We start from the raw sequence: 18679 nt of genomic DNA, 5'->3' as shown, positions 1-18679 counted from the left end.
TAGATAGATAGATAGATAGATAGATAGATAGATAGATAGATAGATAGATAGATAGATAGATAGATAGATAGATAGATAGATAGATAGATTGAGTAATAGAGTGATAGAGTGATAGATAGAGTGATAGAACAAACAACGATGGATGGATGGATGGATGGAACGATAGAATGATAGAGCGATAAAACAGTAGAATGACAGACAGACAGATTTAAAGATGGCGCCAAAGAGTCAAAAGCACAAAGCTGACAGAAATTAAACTGGCTCATTAAATACTGACCTATATATTGCTGACCTATATGCTGACCTATATATTATTCATTCACAAGATAGCACTAAACAGTCAAACACACAAAGCTGACAGAAAACGATACTGACTGAATAAAGCATATATTCATTCATTCATTTTCTATTCGGCTTAGTCCCTTTATTGATCCGGGGTCGCCACAGCGAAATGAACCGCCAACTTATCCAGCACAAACTGCAGCATGAAAGACAAGCAGATACATAAAAATTTGGATGTAAGAATATGGAAATGAACGTATTCACTGACAGTCAAGGTGATCAAAGTCCCCATATGAGCCTGAGTTACTTAGCAGTTGTTATCTGGGAATAACATAGCATGGAATATTGCAACTAACCAATCAGAATCGAGTATTCCAGACAGCGGTGCGATAAATTAGGGATAAAGTACAGTCAGAAGTTTGTTACCACAGAATAAAGCCTGACAGGTTTATCAGCAGCCCGATGCGAAGTGGAGCACTGTTGTATAAGACTGAAGGCTTTATTCTGAGATAACAACCATCCTGGATGTACTTGATTATGCTTATTACACGGCTACTAGCCACAAAATGGAAAAATTATACACAAAACATTGTTCTGAGCTGTAATAGTTAAATCTAATCTGACAGTAATGAAAACAGCTGATGGAGTATACACTAACTTGCGCATTATTCAGTCACAAGATGGCACCAAACAGTCAAAAACTCAAAAGCTGACAGAAATGAAACTAGCTGAATAAAGCACATACTGACCTACATATTATTCAGTCACAAGATGGCACCAAACAGTCAAACATGCAAAGATGACAGAAACAAAACTGGCTGAATGAATCATATAGCTATGCTGTAATAGTTCATTTATTTATTCATTTTCTTTTCGGCTTAGCCATTTATTGATCCAGGGTCGCCACAGCAGAATGAACCGCCAACTTGTCCAGCACGTTTTACACAGCGGATGCCCTCCCAGCCGCAGCCCATCTCTGGGAGACAAGCACAAACACTTAGTCACACTCATACACTACAGACAATTTTAGCCGACCCAATGTGGGACTGTGGGGGAAACTGGAGCACCCAGGGAAAACCCATGCGAATGCAGGGAGAACATGCAAACTCCACACAGAAACGCCAACTGACCCGGCCGAGGCTCGAACCAGCGACCTTCTTCCTATGACAGCACTACCACTGTGACACCTGTAATAGTTTATTAATTATTTAATTAATTGCAATTCTTATAGAAACTAAAACAGCTGATGGGAGTATACACTAACCTGCGCATTATTCAGACACAAATTGGCGCCAAACAGTCAAAAAGGCAAAGCTGACAGAAACAAAACTGGCTGAATGAATCATATACTGACCTACATATTATTCAATCACAAGATGGCACAAAACAATCAAACACAGAAAGGTGACAGAAACTAAACTGGCCGAATAAATCATATACTGACCTACATATCTTTCATACACAAGATGGCGCCAATCAAAAACCACAGCATGACAGACAAGCAGATGCATATGATTAGAGGTGTGAACCTATACTGGTCTCACGGTTCGGTTCGGTTACGATTATCATGCCTTCGATTCGGTTCAATTCGATATCTCGGTGCATTGACGATGCTTTCCACACACAGTGTTATATTTTAGGGGGGAGGCTATAACAAGCTGTCTGTATAAACACAGAGACACACAGCACCACACTGTCTCTCATTCAAACACAAACACAAACAAAGACAGCACCAAAGAAACAAACACACACACATACACACACACACACACACACACACACTTAAGCCCTCGCAATAGGGAGAGCTCACGCTGAGCGGAGCAGAAAAACGAAAAAAAAAGCACTTTTCCGACGGTCCCTTACTCAGCGCGAGCTCTCCAGGCTAAACACATATTGCGAGGGCTTAAACGGAGCAGTGCTCGTAATGTCGAGCGAAAAAAAGAAAAACAGCTGTGAAACATAACCAGCTTTGTCTTTTTGTAGGAAACACACTTTAGATCTTTTTAGGGTAAGCGGTTTTTGAGTTATTGCTGTCTATAACTGAATGTGTGTCAGGAATATCGAAAACAAAACCAACTGAAGCGCGCTCCTTTCTGCCGCCCCCCTGGATATACAGCGCCCTTAGCATTTGCCTATGCCACGGGCCGGCCCTGAGTTGGCTGAGTGTTGTAAATACTCGCACTCACCTCCCTCGCGACAGAGCGCATAGGAGATAAATGACGTCATTACATAATACCCGGTTATGATTATTACTGAACCGATACCTTAATGTCAGCGTCTGCATCGCGGTGCACCGAAGAAACAATTAATTTTGACACCCCTACATATGAATATGGATTTAAGAACATGGATATGAACGTATTTACTGACAGTCAAGGTGTTTCAAAGTTCCCAGATGAGCCTGCGTTATTCAGCAGTTGTTATCTGGGAATTTCAAAGCATGGAATGTCAAGACTGACCAATCAGAAGGGAGTATTCCAGACAGCCATGTAATAACATTAGTTAATCCACTGATGAACTAACAATGAACTGTATTTTCATTAACTAACTTTACCAAAGATGAATAAATACTGTAATAAGTGAAGTGTTTGTTGTTTGTTCATGTTAGTAAATACATTAGCACAGTGTTTAGTAAAGTGTAACCTTGAAAAGTGCCCAAAAAATGTGTTAAAGCGCTGTTATTGCGTAAATTGAATTAGTGCAGCGTGTTGGATGTTTGAGGCATGCTGAGCATCTGAGGGTTGAAGTGAATGAGATAGTGCCCTCTAAAACCCATTACTCAATAATGCTCTTAAATACAGTAATGCGGTGTGGTGTCTGCAGGGATCCGGCACTGATCCAATGGGTAGTTGTAGCTGTCAGATAGAGATCCTAAAGGACACACTATAAAACCTTCTCAACGGCCAGATTACACTAAAGCATCCAACACTCTGAGCCTATGAGGAAAAATAAAGTCCAGGAATAGAGCAAACTCTCCGACCTTTGATTTAAACGCCTCAAGAACACTAAAAACACACCAATAAATGTAGCCATCTGCTTTTATTTTAAATAAGATACAGATTTAACAGCAAATAGAGTCTTAGGTTGTTGGAGAAATGTTGATTTGCATAATAATTTCAGTTCAGATCTGCTGATGATTTCAAGGAGAGTCAAAGATTGATGTTTATCATCAAATAGAGGTATAGATTTATTATTTTCATACAAAGTTATAGTGTTTTGTGGGTCTGTGGTGGAAGGACAGACAGCTTAGCTCTGACATTTGGCTGCGTCTCTGGAAAGATTCTTATAGTTCATTAGAAGAGCAGACAGAAGTTCACTCATTCCTCAGGTGGAGGAAAAATACACACCAGTTCATACATGTCCTGGAATTCCTGGATTTTCATGGAATCTATTGCAGTCATGGACTTTTTTTGTCCAATAGATTATCAGGGTGTGTTTGTTTGTCATTTAAAATTTGACTTACCATTTATCCGAATGTCTTTTTTTTCTGTAGTGTGTTTTTATCACGTATTTCACATGTTTTACCTACTGTTACATTTAGGCTATGTTTGCCATTAATGCCATTTTTTTTTTTCACTTTACAACTGGCAACCAAATGCAGTCACCCATTTATACCCACTCACTCACTGACTTTAGGCTCTTTACCTGATTATCAGTGGTCACCACAGCAGAATGAACTGCCCCATATATGCAATATTTGTAAATTACCTTCATAACATACATGTGGTCCATATGTGGGTTTCACGTATATAAAATACATGTCATACTGTATATGAAACATATTTTCCATATTTCCAAATGCTCCAAAAATGTCTGCTTTCATATATTTTTTCATATATTTTACATGTTTTACATAAATGTCAAATATATTAGCTATATATTTATAATTGTGTGTATGTATGTATGTATACACACACACACACAGACACACACAGACACACAATTTAAGTCAGAATTATCAGCCCCCTTTAAATTATTATTATTTTTTTTAATATATTTCCCAAGTGGCGTTTAACAGAGCAAGGTAATTTTCACAGTATGTCTGAAAATATTTATTATTCTGGAGAAAGTCTTATTTGTTTTATTTTGGCTAGAATAAAAGCAATTTTTTATTTTTTAAACACCATTTTAAGGTCAAAATTATTAGCCCCTTTAAGCTGTATTTTTTTAAATAGTCTACAGAACAAACCATCGTTATACAATTACTTGCCTAATTACCCTAACCTGCCTAGTTCACCTAATTAACCTAGTTAAGCCTTTAAATGTCATGTTAAGCTGTATAGAAGTGTCTTGAAAAAGATCTAGTAAAATATTATTTACTGTCATCATGGCAAAGATAAAATAAATCAGTTATTAGAAATGAGTTATTAAAATTGTTAAGAAATTGGGGAAAAATAAACAGGGGACTAATAATTCAGGGGTGCTAATAATTCTGACTTCAACTGTATATAAATATATATAATATATATATATTAGTCCCCTCACTGGTTTCTTATTTTTTGCATGTTTGTCACACTTTGTGATGTTTGTAATGTTTCAGATTATCAAACTAATTTAAATATTAGTAAATGATAACACAAAGAAATACATCATTCATTTTTTAAACGAAGGTTTTTATTATTAAGGGAAAACAAAATCCAAAACCACATTGCCCTGTGTGAAAAAGTGTTTGCCCCTTAAACCTAATAACTTTAATTATTAGGTTTAAGGTTTAATAATAATAAGTTTAATTCCATAACCACACTCAATCCGGCTTACTGCCACAACTGTTCACAATCAAGAAATCACTTAAACAGGACCTGCCTGACAAAGTGAAGTAGACCAAAAGATCCTCAAAAGTTAGACATCATGCTGAAAAAAATTGAGATCTGCCAGTCTGAAAGGGGTTATAAAGTCATTTCTAAAGCTTTTGGACTGCATCAAACCCCAGCGAGAGCCATTATCTACAAATAGCAAAAACATGGAATATTAGAGAATCTTCCCAGGAGTGGCCAGCTGACCAAAATTACCCTAAAAGTGCAGCGACAACTTATCCAAAAGGTCACAAAAGACCCTAAAACAACATCCAAAGAACTTCAGGCCTCACTTGAATCAATTAAGGTGAGTGTTCATGGCTCCACCATAAGATAGAGACTGAGCGAATTTTTTCCAAGATGAAAACCAATGCTGAGCAACAAGAACAAGATCATCTCAGTTTTCCCAGAAAACATCTTGACTTTTGGGAAAATACTCTGACGAGTACTGACAAGACAAATGTTAAAGTAACAGTAAGTTACTCGAAAATTTTGCTGAATTACAATTCTGCAAAGATGAGCAGGCCAAAATTCCTCCATATTGCTGTAATAGACTCATTTCAAGTTATCAAAAACACTTGATTGCAGTTGTTGCTGTAAGGTAGGCCAAACAAGTTGTTTGGTTTAAAGAGGCAGACAGTGTTTCACACAGGGCTATATAGTTTTGGAGTTTGTTTTCCCTTCATATCAAAACCCTTCATTTAAAAACTGCATAATGTATTCACTTGTGTTATCTTTGACTAATATTTAAATTACTTTGATGATCTGAGACTTTAAAGTTCTATTCATTATAGGTCATGGAAATTCAGCATTTTAGTCAGTAAAAGTCTTTTTGATATTTGGCTTAGAGTAGAAAATACATGTGTGTCCTTAATAGAGAGATTGATGTAAAAGTGAGTGTGTTCATGAGGTAAAAATAAGTCAGCATGATGGAAAGTCATCTCACGTTCCTCTGTATTATGATCAGTTTTAGGAGTTGACGGTTCTCCGGAGTCTCATTCTGTGTCCGTCCTGCGCTCTCCTCTGGCGCTCGGACATCGTGCTGCTGCTTAAATTGCGTTTGATGGCTGGAAGAATCACAGTTGCTCCTTTACTGACTTGACTTGGGAGCCTGGGGACAAATAAACAACTATTGTAATATAAAAATATACTAATAGAGAAAGATATAAACTTAAAATCAACCTACTGTTTCGTTGGCAGTGGTTTGAGAGGTAGTTTTGGAAAATGCTTGAAAACTTCAGCCCTAAAATAAAATCTTAATGTTTAAATTTGCAAATGATTTGACAGAGGCTTTCACAATAGCCAAACAGTTATGTGATAAATGAGCTCAAAGTAATATCCACAAAAAGAAATGCATGTTGTAAACCAAATATTTTGCAAAGTAATTAAATATAATGGTCACGCTTATTTTAATGCACAATTCATGCTATTAACAATCCATTGACTAAGACTTTTAGCTCAATACACGACTTATTAGCTGATTATTAATAATAGTTAGTGAGGTAGTAGTTGGGTTGAGGTATGTAAAATAAGATCATACTTTATAAGTGCTAGTATACAGGTCATATCTTTATAATAGGCAGCCAGTAAATGGTGTGAATTATTAAGTAAACTAAAGTGCTACCAAAATAACATCTTTGGACAATGATTTTTTTTTTTGTTTATTTTTGTTTAGTTTTTTGTGTTTATTAGGATAAAGGGGACTCCTTGCATTACCTCTGCCAGTCACCCGAACTCCAATTCCCAAGATTCTTTGCACTGATTACTCTGATTACACAGATTACCCAGCTATTGTACATCAGCGTTCATCTATTCCACATTAAATTAGCTGTTTCTCAATTCCGAGAACGCAGAGAATGGACTCGTGTTCTCGTGGAGAGCGTTCTTGCCAGGTTACCTCAAAAGAACAAACTCAGCGAGAACACAAAACACATTCCGTCAGAAATGAAATGTTCTTCCTGATGGTCACATGACCTTCACACATTTTAACAGAATATTATTTAAACATTACAGCATTCCTCATATTGTTGTCCCCCTTTTCAATATATACAGTTGAAGTCAGAATTATTAGCCCCCCTTTTAATTTTTTTTTTCCTTTTTAAATATTTCCCAAATGGTTTAACAGATTCAGGAAATTTTCACAGTATGTCTGATAATATTTTTTTTTATCTGGAGAAAGTCTTATTTGTTTTATTTCGGCTAGAACTAAAGCAGCTTTAAATTTTTTAAAAAACATTTTAGGGACTTGCCTATTTACCCTAACTTGCCTAGTTAACCTAATTAACCTAGTTAAGCCTTTAAATGTCACTTTAAGCTGTATTGAAGTGTCTTAAAAAATATCAAGTCAAATATTATTTACTGTCATCATGGCAAAGATAAAATAAATCAGTTTTTATAAATGAGTTATCAAAAATATTATGTTTAGAAATGTGGCGAGAAAAATCTGCTCTCTGTTAAACAGAAATTGGGGAAAAAAATAAACAGGGGGGCTAATAATTCTGACTTCAACTGTATATAACATGCACAAAACCCTAACAAATATACTTTGAACGATACAAATAAAACAGATTTAGTACAAATTCAAAACAAATTTTAGCAAATAAACACCCTTAATGTGTTTATGCCTTTATTAGTTTCCTCCCACCGTCTATTAAATAATAATAATAATAAATAACAATACATTTTGTTTAAAGTCGCCTTTCTAGCAACTCAAGGACACCGTACAATAAACAAGAGCAATAAAATAACAAGAGAAATAATAAAATATACACAGCAATAGTGCGAATAAAATTAGGTGGAAGTAAGCAGAACGGGTGATGTTATTGATGTGAGAATCAAAGGATAGGGTGCTATCAAGGATCACACCCAGACTCTTAACCTGTTTAGAAGGATAAATGGAACAGTCGTCAATTGAGAGAGAAAAGCTGTCAGTTTTGGAGAGTGTTGATTTGGTACCCACAAGCAAAACCTCAGTTTTTGAACTTTAGTTTGAGGAAGTTAAGAGAGAGCCAGGACTTGATTTCTGCTAAGCAGACTGTAAGGAATGTAGGTGGTATACAAGTAAAGGGTTCGCCAGAGACATAGAGCTGGGTGTCATCCACATAGCAGTGAAACTGTATGTTATATTTACGGAGAATATTACAGAGTGGAAGGAGATAGATGATAAAAAGTAGGGGCCCCAGGATTGAGCCCTGGGGAACACCCGAAGAAACAGTAAAATGCTGAGAAGTGAATGATTTGAGTTGAATGAACTGAGTGCGGCCAGAGAGATAAGATTTAAACCAGTCAAGTGGGAAACTCCAGAGATAAATAAGTTATATCTCTCAACTTTGATAATAAATAAAATGCTGCATTTACAACCTCCTTTATTCAGCCGCAATGACTTCTGAGGTTTCTAGAGTGAGTACTCTGCATTCAACGCATCTTCTATCTAGAACTCATCCAGGTTCTTTCACACATCCTCCGTTCTTGAGTTTTGCAACTGATATGATGACGTTACATGACAACACAAGGACGCAAGATGGCTCAAGAACGTATATTGAGAAACAGCCACTGACTATTTAAGATACTCAGAGACACTCACAGGGCTAACCCCGGACACTGGACTCAAGTGGAGTGCATTACGATTCAAATGAGGTAGCCTTCCCATCCCGCACACAGTGCCAAGTCACACCAGGGGATGTTTTAGAAGCAAAGTGACAGGAGTTGTGAAACCACGTGATTTGACAGTCCGACCTTTTTTGGCTTGCCTAAATAACCTAACTTGACTTATTAACCTAGTTAGACCTTTAAATTACACTTTACGCTGAATATTAGTATCCTGCAAAATAACTAGTAAAATCATGGCAAAGACAACAGAAACACTTTTAAAACACTTTTATAAAATAAAATGCATTTACTGGCACGTTTAAAAATATAGGTGAAGGTATATTGTTTAATTGAAAAATAACTACATAATATATATATATATATATATATATATATATATATATATATATATATATATATATATATATATATATATATATATATAACTAGTATTCAGCTTAAAGTGACATTTAAATGCTTAACTAGGTTAATTAGGGAAGTTACGATAATTAGGCAAGTCATTGTATAACATGTTTGTTCTGTAGACAATCGAAAAATTAAATATATAGCTTAAGGGGGCTAATAATAATGACCTCCAAATGTATTTTTTAATATTATTGGGAATACTGTGAACATTTCCTTTCTCTGTTGATAATTTGAGAAATATTTAAAAAAAGAAAACAACATTCACAGGAAGACATAATTTTTTCTTCAACTGTATGTATCATTTTGTTATATATAACTCTTAGCAGATGCACCTGTTATTGTCACATTGGCAGGCTCGTGTGAGAGAGACTTCAGCCGATGCTTTATTTGTAGATGCAATGTTCCTTAGGAGCGTCTTGACCCGCAGCAGCTGAGAAAGTAAACATGAGATTCGGGTATGAATACAGCATGAATGATTAGTATGCCTAATGAACAGGGTTCCCTCTCTTTCATGAATAGCAGATTCAAGATCTTTTTAAACCACCATTATTTTCAAACACCTTTGTGATTCAGACCCACAGCTTATGTATAGACCCATGATAGTCCTTACTGTATTTAACATTTCACCTGCACTTAATGTTGACATTAAAAATATCAGAGTGATGGGGTAGTACAGTGGCTTAGTGATTAGCACTGTTGCCTCACAGCAAAAAGGTTGCTGGTTCGATTCCCGGAAGGATCAGCTGGCATTTCTGTTTGCATCTTCTCCCAGTGTTGGTGTGGGTTTCCTCTGGGTGCTCCGGTTTCCCCCACAGTCCAAACACATGCGCTATAGGTGAATTGGTTAAACCAAATTAGCCGTAGTGTATGTGTGAATGTGAGAATGTATGGGTGTTTCCCAGTATTGGGTTGCGGCTGGAAGGGCATCCTCTGTGTAAAACATATGCCGGAATAGTTGGTGGTTCATTCCGCTGAGACTAAAGGAAAATGAATGAATGGATATCAGAGTGATGATGATGTTTTAAACGTGTAATTTTCGAAAAATTAGACTGTTTAAAGAACTTTGATTAAAATTTGTTGAATTCATACATGGTAACATATTGGTAATATTTAAACATGGCTTCTGGAACATTGATAAAATGTGCATAATTTGTCATAGTTCTTGTACAAGATTTAATTTTAGCCTTTTTAAATTAAACATCTCTTTTTTTCATTCTGTTTTTGACAGCCGCACAGTACAATTGTTAAAATAACACCATAAACTAATTTAATTTCAAATTTAATTCAAGCACCTTAATTCAAGCATTCAAGACCTGTGTACTTTCCAGACCTTGAATCCATATGACTGAAATTCAAGTACATTTAAGAAGTGTGGGAACCCTGGATGAAGCTCTTCTGACCTCTTGATGCTGTGAGCTGTTGGCCTGATAGAGCTCTCGGATGATCAGCTCACACTCCTTCAGCGTTGGATTTCGGGGATTCTGGGACGAACTGCAGGAGATCTGGAGCGGCAGGAGTGATGTGACGGCGCCCTGTCCTGACTCTGCTGAACTGAAGTGGGTTTACTTGGTTAAATGAGGTCAGATAATCAGATATGCTGCAGCAAGTAAAGGGTTAGAGATTTGCACCTGATGAATCTGCATTGTGAAACCCTCTCTGCTGATCCGTCTCTGCTGGATTTTGAGGAATCACTGTTGGTCCCTATGGAGCCTGTGGGGATTATATACAGTTGGTCAAAATTATTCGCCCTCCTGTGATATTTTTTTTTCTTCTTTTTTTCAAATATTTCCCAATTAAATTTACTTATTACGGGTTTTAGTGTGTGGAAGTTTGTGCATTATGTTTTATGGTGTGCAATAGTCTATTAGGTGCAATATTTGTACGTTTTTTTTAGGTGTTAAATATTTTTAGTGCAGTATCATTGTTTTTTAAATGAGTGTTGTATCACTTTATTACTTGAAATATTTTATGTGCAATTGTTTTATGTGCAATGTTATTGGTTTTGGTCAATATTATTTTCATTACTTGATATATGACTTAGTATTAGTTACCACTGATTCTTTTATGTGTAATATCTTATATAATAGTTTGTGTATTTATGTATTGTGGCTGTTTCCTTCTATAGATTGGTTGGATTTATGTGACTTATTTCACTTATTTAATTTATTTATTCTGTCTTGTGTTTTTGTGTTTCTGTGTTTGTGTGTTATGGCAGTCATTACGTAAGCAATTTCCTGCGGGATCAATAAAGTTTTCTAAGTCTAAGTCTAATTGATGTGTAACAGAACAAGGTATGTTTCACAGTATGTCTGAGATTTTTTTTCTGGAGAAAGTCATGTTTGTTTTATTTCAGCTAGAATAAAATCAGTTTTTAATTTTTGAAAACTATTTTAAGGTCAGTATTATTTGCCCTAATCAAGATTTTTTTTTCCATTGTCTACAAATCAAAACATCAGAGTTGAGGAAAGTTACTTTTAAAAAGTAATGCATTACAATATTGAGTTACTCCCCAAAAAAGTAACTAGTTGCGTTACTTAGTTATTTTTAATGGTAAGTAATGCACAGTTATTTTTGAGTTACTTCCCTAGTAGCAAAGAATTCTGGCCCAGATTTGGCATAATGCTGGCACAGCAGGCATTCATCCGGCACTGGCATACAGCATGTGGGCCAAACATGGCCCGAGTTTGGCAGAGGTGGCACCGTCTTTAAGGCGGCACACAAGATTTGGGCCAGATGAAAAACGTAGTATTTGGCCCAGATTTAAAAATTTGAAAGTGGGCCATGTGAGTTTGGTCAGTCTTGACCCACATTTAAAATACACTAAAATCATTTTTGAGTAAAGAAAAAAAATTCTACCAATCAGGTCACTTTGAGAAAAAGCGTGCCCATAGTGTGCCTGAAGCGCATCACTCCATGGGTTTATCAATTTCATTGCAATCGTGACACACCAACCTATCTGGCCCAGTTCAGGCCCAGTTATGAGTTATTAACTTGGCTGAGACTTGGCCCAGATATGGTCCGTGTTTGGCCCTTGTCTGGTAGCCAGATTTGGTCCAGTCATGTACCGTAATTCACTGGGGCATGTGGGCCAAGCAAAACCTGATTGTGTGGGCCAGAGCTGGGCCAGAGAAATTTTGCTATGTGGGTTTTTATTACCTGGCTTGATCTCTTTCAGAACTTGTAGGGTTTTTTTCTCCTTTTTTAATAGAGGATCTCTGCAATTAACGACACACAGTATAACCTTCATTTATCTTAGAAAAAAAAAACCACGCATCAAAAACTAATAATGTAGGATAATGTTATCTTCTGAGAACTTCCTGACCCTAGAGCTATACATGCCATAAATACAGATTAATGAAAGTTTAAAGCAATGTGTTTGATGCTTTTGTACTTTTTGTTTTATTAGTAAAATAAGCATTGAGACAATAATCCCCTTCTCTTCTATGCGTTGAGAATAATGACAATAGCCCCTTTCACACATACAGACCTTAATTTTCCAGAAAGTCTGTATGTGTGAACAGGCCCTTTTTGAAAATACCGGTAAATTCCCGTATGAAAATAGCCGGTAAATTGGCTATTTTTCGGAAAGAGAAGTTGTAACATTACTGGTAATTTGCCGGAATGCTGCGCTGTGTGAACGCAGAAGGAAGATTACCGTAATAAGCGCGTGCACGTCTAGAACGTGCTGACGTGAGACGTCGACTTTAGCCAATCAGAACAGTCAGATGCTTGAAAATAAAAGCCTTTGAATATTTTTCCAGACACATTTAGCTGCTGGATGTTAGTCAGATCATGTTTATATGTTCCCTCTTAATGCCAACTGTGTAAATAATTATCGATAAGATGCTTATGATAAGCTGTTGTTTGTTTAACTTCAAGCTCTGCTTCCTTCAATTGCTTGGCGCGTCGCGTGTGCCCGTGAAGGAGCCTGTGAGCTCAGTACACACACATCATGTACATCTCGACATGTGAACATTCCTCTAAATTTTCATGGAAGTTGTTCACAATACAGAGTTGTAATGTTGTCAAATGTTTACAAATACAAGCGCAGCCGTTCAGAGCTCATTTCTGGTTAATGATGTTAGAATTTACCGGTATTTTGGAATAAATGTGTGAACAGTCTTTTCCAGAAAAATTCCGTAACATCCTCGCCTGTGTAAACAGCGCTTTTTTTGACGTAATAAAAAAAGTAGTTTCGAAAAATTTCTGGATATTTGTCGGTATCACTGTATGAAAGGGGCTAATATTTCCATCACAGAAATGTGAGGCTCTGCCATCTTGGTTTCTGCAGGGAAGAAAATTCTCTCTGATTGCAGGATTCAACATTATCGAAGTATTTTTTTAAAGACCAATTAATTAAACTAAAAAGTAACTTGCATTACATTTTTAAAAACTTACTTAATCATTATTTCTTAATTTTTATGCACTACTTTACTCGTTGCTTGGAAAAGTAATATTATTATGTAACTTGAATTACTTGTAATGCATTACACCCAACACTGCAAACCATTATTATATAATGACTTGACGATTGACATTATATAATGACTTGACTTAACGAATCATCATTATATAATGACTTGCCTAATTACCCTAACTTGCCTAATTAACCTAGTTCCCCCTTTAAATGTCACTTTAAGCTGAACACTAGTATGTTAAAAATATCTAGTCAAATATTGTGCTGTCATCAAAGATAAAAACAATCAGTTATTAGAGATGAGTTATTAAAACTAATATGTTTAGAAATGTGTTGACAGAAACAGAAATTTACTGGGGGGCTAATAATTCAGGAGGGTTAATAATTCTGACTTTAACTTTCTACGAAATATATGTGTGTATGTGTAAAGTAGTCAATCATAAATACAGTTGTATCTCATAAAAATAATTGTATACCGTTTCTTTGTTATTTGAGTATTCTTCTAGAATAGTTTCTTTTGTGAATGAAGATTATATAAATGTAAATAAGTCTATATATTCAGAAATATAAATACATAATTTACTATGTTAAAAAATACATTTAAAAAAAACACCCTAAAATGACTTAATTATATTATAATATTCATTATATTTTCATGACTTTTCAGCATTTAATTTCAAGAAAATCTTGCTCAATATTTTTAGTAAACTTACTGTTATTAAAAACATATTTTTCTAATTAAATTATATTTTTGGTCACTTTATTTTGATGATCTGTTTGTTGAATTTAAGTTACTTTGCACCTGCATGCCAAATAATTGTCATTAGATTATAAGTAGGCTATTAGGTTGGGGTTACGGTTGTGTAAGTTGACATGTATTTGCTAAGTTTCTTATATCTAGTATAAGAAAGGTTCTTGTATCTTATATTTCTTACAGATAAATGTCTGTTGAAGGAGCAGTATCAACAGATATTAAGCAGACAGTCTACTATAACTCAAACAGACCATCAAAATAAAGTGTTCTAAAAAAAAGGGGTATAACAAATGTATTAACATTTTCCGTCTCTGTCTGACATGTTTATTTTTTCCATTTTTAATGATGTACGAAAAAAATTAAAACTTATATTTAAATTTATGATTATAATTAACTTATAATTAAAATTAATAAAAAATATATAGAGGTATTGAAATATATACAGTTGAATTCAGAATTATTAGCCCCCCTGTTTGTATATTTATTTTCCCAATATCTGTTAAACGGAGAGAAGATTTTTTCAGCACGTTTCTAATCATAATAGTTTTAATAACTCATTTCTAATAACTGATTTATTTTATCTTTGCCATGATGACAGTAAATAATATTTGACTACATATTTTCAAGATACTAGTATTCAGCTTAAAGTGACATTTAAAGGCTTAACTAGGCTAATTAGGTTAACTAGGCAGGTTAGGGTAATTAAGCAAGTTGTTGTATAACGATGGTTTGTTCTGAAGACAGTCAGAAAAAAATTTGCTAAAAGGGGCTACTAATTTTGTCCTTAAAATGGTTCATAAAACATTAAACCTGCTTTAATTCTAGCCGAAATAAAACAAATAAGACTTTTTTCAGAAGAAGAAATTATCAGACATACTTTGAAAATGTCCTTGCTCTGTTAAACATCATTTGGGAAATATTTAAAAAGAAAATAAAAATTCAAAAGGGGGCTAATAATTCTGACCAACTGTAAATGTATAAAACTAACACAACATTTAATGAAAGCAAAAAACATACAAATAAAACCTCATTTTTAATAATATTAAAACATTAATAATATCTATATATACTATTTTAATAATGATTTTTTTTTTTAATCTACACGATAGACTACACAAATATGTTTGCAGTGTAATTATAACAAATGAGGTTTATAAATTGCATCCTACCTTTTGGAGAATGCTCGTGTTTCATAACCAACCGATACTGCAATTCTGGAAAAGAAGAACTAAAAATGCGACTCTGAACAATGGTAAACACGCTCAAACAACATAGATTTTTATAAAAATGAGAGCTTTGAGCATGTTTGTGCCTCATTTGTGTCCTCATGAAATCAACTGAATTAAATGATATTTATAACTCGTTTATATTTTGCATTTAATGTAATTAAAACCCTTTTAAATATACCCATGACACAATTTTTTTTAAAAACAAACTTGCATTATTACATTTTAACATCTTCCTCCAGTTATATTGAAACGAAAAAGCCAAGTCAGTATTATATGTATATTAATTTTGTCATTTACTTTTGTTTCAACTCAAACTTCCCCTTTAGACCTGAATTATGTTCCAAATTTCAGAAAAATGGGATGTCATGTGATGTCCATTGTAATGGACGCAGGGTCTGAAGGGGTTAAAAGACCCTTCTGACATCATGTTGGAGGAAGTGACATCATCAGCACCATTCCTATCACATGCTCCATACAGAAGTAAGATGTGATCTTAGGATATCATGGAAAAAACAGTGGGCGTGGCTTGTTTTTTTCTACTGAGGGCTGATTGGATGTAGTAAAGTAGGCATTTCATTCAGAAAGATCAGGAAAAGGGTTTGGAGAGAGTTATTACAACCTAACAGACACCACATCCTCACTATTTCTGTTTGTTGTCCAAACTGACAGCTGGAGGGGCGTGGTTAAATATGTTAGCCACGCCCAAAACCTTACACAGACCTAATCAGAGAATTAAATGCATCAGGAAATGCATTTTCAGGTTTAATTTTAGATTACAAGAGCAAACTATTTTTTTTCTTAGTGACATGCACAGATGAATTCACCACAAAACCAGCAGTGTGAGCTTACAAAATCATATGGTTAGTTGTGATTTCATTTGTACTTTAATTTCTATGGAATTATGTGTCCACACTGTTCAGACCATGAAATATGATATATCCTCCAGAGGGAAATTTACCTAGAAGCTGAAGCAGAATGTAAATATGCACCTTTATTAAGCCGCTTCAGGCCGTCGATCTCAGCATGCAGTCTCTCCAGCGTGTCTTTATGCTGCTGTAGGAGGAACTCAATGTCTTTCTGCAGAGAGGCCACGCGTGTGTCCTCCTGTGCATCTGTTCTGGGGTCAGCTGCTGCTGCTTTCACACTCCTGATGCCCACAGGAGGAGATCTGACCATGTAGTCACTGGTGAGCAGTCTGGGGTATCTGACACGGTCCAGATCTCGAACCCTGGACCAGCTGGGCAGATTTCGCAGGGGAGGCAGGTTACTGGACATGATGCTGTTTGGATGAATATCAGACAAAGATTAAACTGTTATTGATCATATAAACGGTTGAGAGCAAAATTATTAGAGCAATTCCATGCAAATGTCAACCTTCAAATGAAAAGAATAAAATCGCGAGGCCTTTTCTAGTTTTTTTTTTCTAAGTTTATTTTACAGGACAGTAAAAATACTCAAAAAAATTTTGTGTTTACAATCATAGAAAGAAATTGCGTGTCTGTTAGTCAGATTTGTTGAATAGGAGTTTGTCTATGTATCTGAGGAAAATCTGTGAAAGTATTCAGTGCTTTAGTTCTTGCTTTGTTGACATTGAAAATCTGACCTCTGTCTGATAAGTGACTACTCTGCTGTTTTGCCCTTTTTGGTTTTGTTCGCTGATTGTAAATATTTGTAAATAGTAAAATGCTTGACGCCATTTTCTTTTGTACCTTCTTTTATTGATTGTTTTTGTGGACAAGGGAGTTAGGTAAGAGTGTATTTTATTTTCATTTCTTTTGCTGAAAATAGGGGATTTAGAGGTGATTTTAAGTAAGATTGTTTTGTTTATTGTTTTGGCCTGGTCAGCTCCTGGGGTCCGTTCTTCGTACGTGGATTACTCAGTTAGCTGGATTTAGATATTGACGATTTGACACGATCCAGGATTGTTTCGTTCTTCAAAGCTAATCCGAGTGTTGTTGTCATAGCAACAGTTCTGCTAGGTCAAACCTGGTCGGGAGCAGGTTCAATTCATATAAACAGGATTAGATCGGCTCTATATAGTTCAAGCAAAGATAATACAGAAAGTATGTACCGAATTCTGATATTTTCTTACAGTAGTAGTTATATACACTTGGGAAAATGGTACATATTTTTTAACTATATATAAAGTTATAGTCATTAATAAAATAAATTAAGTTAAACATATTAATAAAACGTATGCAATCTGGCTCCTCGAAATGAAAGTACAAAGACTGCCACCTGGTGGTGCAAAGAGAAAACTTATTGATATGAATTTTTTAGATCGCTTTAGTACAATGTTTTTTTTTTCGTTTTTTTTTTTTAAGCAATAATACATTTGTGCAGTCGTAAACATGTTTCGACAGTTAATATGCCAGTGATTTGATGCTTCACAAAAAATTGCAGACACCTTTACCAATATGTGTGTATGTGGGTTTCCTCCGGGTGCTCTGGCTTCCCCCACAGTCCAAACACATGCGCTATAGGGGAATTGAAATAAAACTTAATTGGCTGTAGTGTGTGTGTGTGTGTGTGTGTGTGTGTGAATGAGTGTGTATGAATGTTTCCCAGTACTGGGTTGCAGCTGGAAGGGCATCCGCTTTGTAAAACAAATGCTGGATAAATTGGCGGTTCATTCCGCTGTGGCGACCACAGATGAATGAAAGGACTAAGAAGGAAAATAAATGAATGAATAATCTCATAGTGATTAACTTTAAAATATTAAACTTAGAACTTTGCTGAAATTAGACGTTAAATATACATTTTTGCCAGATTAATAACCTCACATTGCCAGATACAATGAAAGGCCACTCATTTTAATTGTAGGTCATTATCAATACTATAATGCTGACAATGTATTTAAACATTTCACCTCAAAAATTATGCAAGTCAGTTCACGTAGATTAAGTAATCCCACCGCTATTTTAGAAGAATGTAACTTCATAAAGCGTAAACAATATACCTGACCTCATTTACATACCTCATTTCCATAATCGATATAGCTTTCATCACATATCAATTCGTGACAACATTCCATCAGTTGAACTACATCTTAATGAATGTTTAACACAATTAAAACGAATGTTTCTTCAAATTAAGCGTATTTATGTCGTTCAAATCTTCATTTCGGCTGAAATGCCGGCGAAAAGGAGACGCGCGGTGTCGCTTCCTGGATGAATCAAACGTTGCTATG

General features: G+C 35.3%; 1 protein-coding gene across 5 annotated transcripts; it reads right to left on the bottom strand.

The window, feature by feature from the left end:
- Nucleotides 1-3303: 3303 nt before the first annotated feature.
- Nucleotides 3304-18676, bottom strand: LOC101886239 (uncharacterized). Of its 5 annotated transcripts, XM_073910050.1 has the most exons (9): nucleotides 18467-18676; nucleotides 17903-17966; nucleotides 16479-16768; nucleotides 15430-15474; nucleotides 10718-10799; nucleotides 10490-10640; nucleotides 9422-9519; nucleotides 6262-6318; nucleotides 3304-6186 (listed from the first exon to the last, which is right to left on the bottom strand). In XM_073910050.1, exons 3-9 carry the CDS (start codon nucleotides 16762-16764, stop codon nucleotides 6045-6047), a joined length of 861 nt encoding a protein of 286 aa, XP_073766151.1. In that variant the 5' UTR covers nucleotides 16765-16768; nucleotides 17903-17966; nucleotides 18467-18676; the 3' UTR covers nucleotides 3304-6044. The 5 variants fall into 5 exon arrangements, 4 of the variants coding, with proteins under 4 accessions (XP_073766151.1, XP_009302010.1, XP_073766152.1 ...); XM_009303735.5 differs by lacking the exon at nucleotides 17903-17966; XM_073910051.1 differs by lacking the exon at nucleotides 15430-15474 and having other exon boundaries at nucleotides 3314-6186.
- Between the last annotated feature and the right edge of the window lie 3 nt (nucleotides 18677-18679).

This window comes from Danio rerio, chromosome 8 (genome assembly GCF_049306965.1).
Source record: "Danio rerio strain Tuebingen ecotype United States chromosome 8, GRCz12tu, whole genome shotgun sequence".
Classification (NCBI taxonomy): Eukaryota; Metazoa; Chordata; class Actinopteri; order Cypriniformes; family Danionidae; genus Danio; species Danio rerio.
This window is presented reverse-complemented; position numbering and strand designations above follow the sequence as displayed.

Coding starts and splice junctions, on each gene's coding strand:
- LOC101886239 (XM_009303735.5), bottom strand. CDS start 18,495: ATGAAAGCTATATCGATTATGGAAATGAG. Junction 10,641..10,717: donor TCACAATGCAGATTCATCAG/GTGCAAATCTCT, acceptor AACCCACTTCAG/TTCAGCAGAGTCAGGACAGG. Junction 9,520..10,489: donor ACAGCTCACAGCATCAAGAG/GTCAGAAGAGCT, acceptor TTACTTTCTCAG/CTGCTGCGGGTCAAGACGCT.